A 7,653-nucleotide genomic window follows, 5' to 3' on the forward strand; every position below is an offset into this window, starting at 1 on the left:
GAACAAATACTGCATTGTAATAGAGTCAGTAGTATTCAAAAAAAAAGTTTTAACTAGTAACCTATAAAATCAATTACAAGGATATGAATATATTGTTTTATTTATTTAATCATTTCCGAAGAATTTTATAATGTATTGCTATTACTGTTGTGAAATCGGCTGACAACTTAAAAAGAAGCTTGTATATATAGAAATGGATTCACGTGCAGTTGGTCTGCTTAGGTGTGATTGCTTGCTTAATTAGGTGTGTAGTTTTCCTTCTTTAAGGTGTGTGATTTGTGTGCTTAAGGTGCGTTAGTGTTGAAATTTAAGGTGCGTCAACTTAAAGCTTTGGGTGCGTGGTTTTCCTCCTTAAGGTGCGTTGTTTTCCTTCTTAAGATGCGTGACTTGTGTGTTAACATGCGTCAATGTTGAAACTTAAGGTGCGTCAACTTAAAACTTTACGTGCGTGATTCTTTCTTAAGGTGCGTTGTTTTCCTTCTTAAGGTGCATGATTTGTATGCTTAAGGTGCGTTAGTGTTAAAACTTAAGGTGAGCCATTTTAAAACTTTAGGTGCGCGGTTTGTGTTCTTAAGGTACTTTGTTTGTGTGGTTAACGTGTGCGGTTTGTGTACTGAGGTGCACCATTTAAAAACTTTAGGTGTGTGGTTTGTGTTCTTAAAGTGTTTTGTGTGCTTAAGGTGCGTGTTTTATATACTTAATGTGTGTCATTGTAATGCTTTAAGGTGTGTAACCGCACAATTGCACGGGAAGCAATACCAACACCTGAACCCTTCTCTCTCTCTCTCCCTCTTTCTCTCTCCCCCTCTCTCTATATGTGGGTGTGCGCGCACACACACATACATATATATATATATATATATATATATATATATATATATATATATATGCAAAAATTTGGCCTTCAAGTGCACACTTTTGATCCTTCAAATGCACAATTTTGTATCTTCAAGTGCATATATAATTAAGGGCCAATGTTTATAACATCTTTTACATTCTTTTCAATAACATATAACTAAATTTCTAATTAAATTTGTGATATATATATATATATATATATATATATATATATATATATATATATATATATATGCAAAAATTTGGCCTTTGAGTGCACACTTTTGTGTCTTCAAGTGTATAATTATGCGCTAATATTTATAACATCTTTTACCTTTTTTTCAATAACATATAACTAAATTTTTAATAAAATTTGTGAGATTTACAAACGATTTGTAAGGGTAATTGCTTTAATAACACTTACGTTGAATAACTTTTTTTTTATATCATAAATTGCATCACTTGCACATCTGATATATTTGCCTTCAAGTGCAAAATTTTGACCTTCAAGTGCACATTTTATGCATTCAAGTGCACAATTCTAGGTAAGTATTTGTTATATCTTTTACATTCGTTTCAACAACGTATAACTAACTTTATAATGAAAATATGTGAGATTTACAAATTGTTTGTACAATTGGTTTTTTGTACCATAAATTGCTTCGATTACACATTCGAGTGCATTCGAGTGCATAATTTTGGCCTTTAAGTGCACATTTATGTGCTTTCAACTGCATAGTTTTGTATTTTCAAGTGCACATCTTTTATAGAATTTCTTTTAAAAGAGTCATTGATCATGTTTATCCTCATTTCTGCATTGAAAGTTGCCTTCACACTTGATGATGAGAACCTGGTTGGCCCGATCTTCTCTTCACACTCTAATTTAAAAAGGATTTTAAAATGGTTTATTCGGTTTGGTGAGTTTGATTTGGAAGGTTTAATTTAGGTTGGGTAAAGGGTTGTTTTTGGGTTCTGATGTATAACGGTTTGCCACGTTCGACTGTAGAACGATAAAAACCGGGGATGACGCCACAAGGATGGTAATTTCCTTGATAAGTTAGGTTTGCCATGATCCACTCATCACGGCCGAACTCATTCCGAGTTCCAGAAAACACTTAGTTTTCTATTTCAAAAATTCTCTACTCTATATTTCATTTGGCATGCAATGGCCTTAAATAACCATTAGCAAGCTAATTACAACCAGATGAATGAGATAATTATTTAGAATATGATAAAATAATCCTAATTAACAAACTAAGATAAGCATTAAATTTAATATAATTCAAACAAACTAAATCTAAAATAATTTTAAAGTAATCATCCTAATTAATTAATAAAACCAATTCTGAAATATTCCAACAGCCAATTATTGGTTCCCGTGCCCACAACATTCCCTCTCTCTTTAGAGGGATTCGTCCTCGAATCCACGTTCCAGGCACTGTTGAAGTTTTATGAGTCTTCGTGAAGAGATAACCGTCTGCTTTGATACCAAATGATGCGAACCTGGTTAGCCCGATCTTCTCTTCATACTCGAATTACAAAGAAATTCATAGAACGATTTATTAGGTTGGGTAAATTTGATTTGAAGGTTTAATTTAGGGCTGGGTAAAGGGTTTTTTTTTGGGTTTTGATATATAACGGTTTGCCACGTTCGGCTGTAGAACGATAAAAACCGGGATGACGCCACAAGGATGGTAATTTCCTTGATAAGTCAGGTTTGTCATGATCAACTCATGGGCGAACTCATACCGAGTTCCAGAAAACACTTAATGTTCTATCTCAAAAATTCTCTACTCTATATTTCATTTGGCATGCAATGGCCTTAAATAACCATTAGCAAGCTAATTACAACCACATGAATGAGATAATTATTTAGAATATGATAAAATAATCCTAACTAAAAAACTAAGATAAACATTAAATTTAATATAATTCTAACAAACTAAATATAAAATAATTTTAAAGTAATCATCCTAATTAATTAATAAAACCAATTCTGAAATATTCCAACAGCCAATTATTGGATCCCGTTAGGTGCAAGTAAAACCAATTCTGAAGTATTTTCACTTGCAAGTGCAAGTAATTTACCTTGTTAACATTTATGCACCTGGGTGCACCTATGTGCACCTAGTTATAACGTTAGGTGCAGCTACATTCCGGACATGTGGCGCGCTGTGATTCGTCCGCATTTCTTTCCTGGGCGGCTAGTACGCATTTGAACGCGATAATATATATATATATATATATATATATATATATATATATATATATATATATATATATATATATATATATCAATTAATTGTATTTTAAATTTTGACATAAATATAAATTAGTGGAATATAAATTAATGTATAAATTAGTCCGCAAATAGTTTTGAATTAAATAGATTCAATACGCTAACCAACGAGCTATTGTTTTTAACATTTTGATCTCTATTTATCAAACACTAGCATTAGCAGTTTGATTTAGCCAAACTGTTAAAATCCAACAAATCCTGTAAAATTAGTTTCCCATCATTTATCAAATATTTTTAGTTGACAAAAGAAATTCGCAACTAATATATAAGTATGTACACAAGATAAACCTTACTTCTGAATTTACATAATATTTAGTTTGTGTAAAAATAGCAATGCCTTAATTTTCTGTATGCTGATTTAGGTTAATATTAATTTTTCCAGGATTGTTACTGATATTCCAGGCACCACTGATGCCACCTTTGGTAAGTTGATTACTTCTACTGTATATTTGTGAAGCCCTCCCCATAAATTTTCAGTTGTTATACCATGGACCAGGGTCCACCTTACAACGTGGACTTTGATCCTAAATTGTATATTTTAATATTGAAATTGTGAACTTCTAAGATATAAATTGTGTTTTTAAATTTTGCGAATTTGTGAATACATGTCATCACAAATTGTGAATTTTTAAAAGAAAAATTGTGAATATTTAGTATGTAAATTGCATATGCAAGTTAGACCCGGGTTTACAGAATAATTTTCCTTCAATTCTCAGATGGAATTTATTTTTACAAATTTATTCCTAAATTTATTTAATATATAATCATTAATGAAAACTATATTGACTGAACATGAATTAGTCAACCTTATTGATAGAAAATAGAGTCCTTAGTAATTAAAAAAATCATATCATTTTTGTAGAAAATTGTGAACTTCTAAGATATAATAGACTTTGTAGTCAAGCTGTATGAGTCAGGTCATGAGTTTGAATCCTCTTTGAGACGCAAATTATATGGTGGACCATAGTCCACAATGCATTATATTGTGGACTGTGGTCATGGCTGATACTGCAGTTGTGTTGAACGGATACTGCACTTGTGTTGAAAAGATACTGCGATTGTGTTAAAAGGAAACTACAGTTACGCGGAACAGAGGTCGTTCACCCATTCAACACAATTGCAATATCCATTCAACACAACTGAAGTATCCGTTCAACACAACTGCAGTATCAGTTCAACACAACTGCATTTACATACGGATGAAATGGCCTATGTTCCGCGCAACTGCAGTTTCCTTTCATCACAACCGCAGTATCCGTTCAACACTATCACCATGAGTCCACGGTATAACAACTGCTTTGAGAAAGGATATATAAACAAAGATAATATAATTTTTATCAATACCCTTTCAATTAAGCTTGTTTGCGAAAGCTTCCTATCAAATTTGATGTATATATATGTTTTTGTTTTGTTAATAGGAAGGGAGCTAGTTAGCTATGAGAGCCCTAAGCCTAACATAGGGATCCATAGATTTGTATTTATTCTGTTCAAGCAAACCCGCAGACTATCAGTTGTTACCCCACCATTCTCGAGGGATCACTTCAACACCCGACGTTTCGCTGCCGACAACGGCCTTGGCTCGCCGGTCGCCGCCGTCTTCTTCAACGCGCAACGAGAGACTGCCGCCAGACGACGTTAACTCACGCTACAACATTGTCAACGTACGTTGTTTGTCAAGATGTTTGAGTGTATTGTGAAGTTTGAACTATAATGCAATGTGAAAAAGTGGAATGTATACATATATATATATATATGTCTGTGTGTAATGTAAGTGTTAGTGTGCGAGTGAGAGACTGTATTGATTATTAAAATAATAGAATAATAATATATCTGTTTTGTTTTATTGTGTTGGATCGGAATTTTCTGGGAAATCGTCACTTGTGGGAATTGAACCCGGGTTCTCCCGAAATTCCTCCCCACAAAGAGAACTCACTTGCCACTTGAGCTACCACATTGGGTAGAATCAGAATTATTTAATATTAAAAGTGCGTCATTTAATCTTATATTAATCGTCTTCATAATTATTCTTGAATTTTATACATATACACTAGTTATAATTCACGCTGCCAACAACTGTTGATTCTTTGTGCTTCAGTAGGTTGAGAAAGTAGCTATGAACAGATACTACATTGTAACAGAGTCAGTAATACTGTTTCATTATAATCAAGAATAAAAATGATATTTTAAACATTTTATATTAAAATAAATTAAGTATTCTAAATGCTATATTGAAAGGTCAGTAAAACTTAATTTATTACTCCATATTTTGTTAAAAGTGACATGATTGTAATAGACTTGTTGATATTGTCGAATAATAATTAAAAAGTTATGCAATTAAGTTATAGCATATGAATTCATAAGTTTTTCTTAAGTGTGTGTGTCTCTATATATATATATATATATATATATATATATATATATATATATATATATATATAAGACGGATCATGTGAGAAGCACAGTGTGACAAAATACCCAGAGGTGAGTCCCTCACCACAACGAGCCCCTCCAGGAAGGACCACTCATGGAGGGCAGGCAACTATAGGACCGATCGCTTGAGAAAACACTGGGATCTAGCCCACCCAAGAAACCTTCAGGTTGTTTCATATAAACCTCCTTTTCTAGATCACCATTAAGGAAAGCAGTTTTCACATCCATTTGTTGCAACTTAAGATTAAAATGTGCAACTAAAGCCAGTATGACTCGAAATGAATCTTTCTTTGATACAGGAGAAAAATTCTCCTTGTAATCGATTCCTTCCTTTTGTGTAAATCCCTTTGCAACAAGTCTGGCCTTGTATCTCTCGATGTTGCCTAATGAGTTTCTTTTAGTTTTAAAAACCCATTTACAGCCAATGACCTTGGCCCCATTAGGCAACTCAACAAGATCCCAAACCCCATTGCTCTTCATGGAATTAATCTCATCTTTCATGGCTTCAAGCCATAAGTTAGACTGTGCACAATTTGTTGCTTGAGAAAATGTTTCAGGATAATTTTTGGCTCCTATGTCAGATTCTTGTAGATACGTTTCATAATAGCTAGGAAGTGCTGATCGCCTTATCCGTGTAGACCGTCTTAAAGTTAGTTATCCACCACCTTGCACAGGCTATGGAGCAACAACCTCTTCAGGAACTGGGAGCAGTTCTTGAATTGGCTCAGTCTGCATCTGTTCAGGATCTTGCTGTAAATCCTGATTTGGTTCAACTATTAGTTCAAAATTCGGTTCAGGGGGTTGCTGTAAGTCCTGAACTGGTTCTTCCAAAGGCTGAGCCTCAACAGCTTGTGGAATCTCAATAGTGGGCGGTATATCTGCAGGCAGAACTGGAAGAGCACTGCGGATAAGTACAACACCACTAGATGATGTAGAAGGCTGAGAGTCCATATGATCAAATGAAGGGACTAAGTCCTTAAATCGATCACTCCTACTGATTAAGTCATCCTCAAGAAACTTATCATTTCTTGATTCCACTATCCTAGTAGTATGAGATGGACAATAAAACCTATAACCCTTAGACGATTGTGCATATCCAATAAAAAAAGCACTAATGGTCCTTGGGTCAAGTTTCTTTTCGTGTGGGTTATAAATCCTCACCTCGGACGGGCATCCCCAAACACGCATATGTTGCAAACTCGGTTTCCAACCTTTGAATAACTCAAATGGCGTCTTAGGGACAACCTTGGTTGGAACATGGTTTAATATATACGTTGCCGTCTTAAGTGCTTCCGCCAACAACGACTTTGGAAGCTTAGAATTGCTAAGCATACTCCGCACCATATCCAGAAGGGTCCTGTTTCTTCTTTCAGCTACACCATTTTGGTCTGGAAAACCAGGCATGGTGTAATAGGCAACAATCCCATGTTCTTGAAGAAACTTAGCAAATGGACCAAGTGCTTGTCCATTTTCAGTATATCTACCATAATATTCACCACCTCTGTCAGATCTAACTATCTGTATTTTCTTGTTGCATTGGTTTTCAACTTCAGCTTTAAATAATTTAAAGGCATCCAATGCTTCAAGTTTATGATTAAGTAAATACACATAGGAAAATCGTGAGAAGTCATCAATGAAGGTGATGAAATATTTCTAACCGAACACCGTCATGTCAGGACAACATATGTCAGTATGAATAATTTCCAACAACGTTGAACTTCTATTGGCACCTTTCTTTGACTTGTTTGTCTGCTTACCCTTGATGCAGTCAATGCAAGTCTCAAAGTCAGTGTAGTCTAGAGTAGATAGTACTCCATCCTTTACCAACTTTTTAATGCGTTCTAGGGAGATATGACCTAATCTCCGATGACATAACATTGAGGAATTATCGTTAAAACTGCACCGTTTGGTGCCATTTTGAACGTGTAAAGAATTGTAAACTGAATCATTCTTTAATTTAAGATGAAAGAGACTATCAGACAATGTACCAGTACCAACACAAGTAGAGTTCCGAAATAACTTGAAATTATTGGTATTAAATTCAAAACTGAATCCGAAGGGTACAAGTCTAGAAACTGAAATTAAGT

At 34.2% G+C, this 7,653-nt stretch overlaps 1 protein-coding gene across 1 annotated transcript in view; it reads left to right on the forward strand.

The window, feature by feature from the left end:
* LOC116032778 (CEN-like protein 2) overlaps positions 1–4,979 on the forward strand; it is a 6,249-nt gene extending 1,270 nt beyond the window's left edge. Inside the window, exons 3-4 of the mRNA XM_031275497.1 lie at positions 3,519–3,559; positions 4,555–4,979. Coding sequence (XP_031131357.1) covers positions 3,519–3,559; positions 4,555–4,775 — 262 coding nt within the window. The 3' untranslated portion in view covers positions 4,776–4,979. The remainder of the gene's footprint in view (positions 1–3,518; positions 3,560–4,554) is intronic.
* Positions 4,980–7,653: the final 2,674 nt, after the last annotated feature.

Source organism: Ipomoea triloba, chromosome 1 (assembly GCF_003576645.1).
Source record: "Ipomoea triloba cultivar NCNSP0323 chromosome 1, ASM357664v1".
Lineage (NCBI taxonomy): Eukaryota > Viridiplantae > Streptophyta > Magnoliopsida > Solanales > Convolvulaceae > Ipomoea > Ipomoea triloba.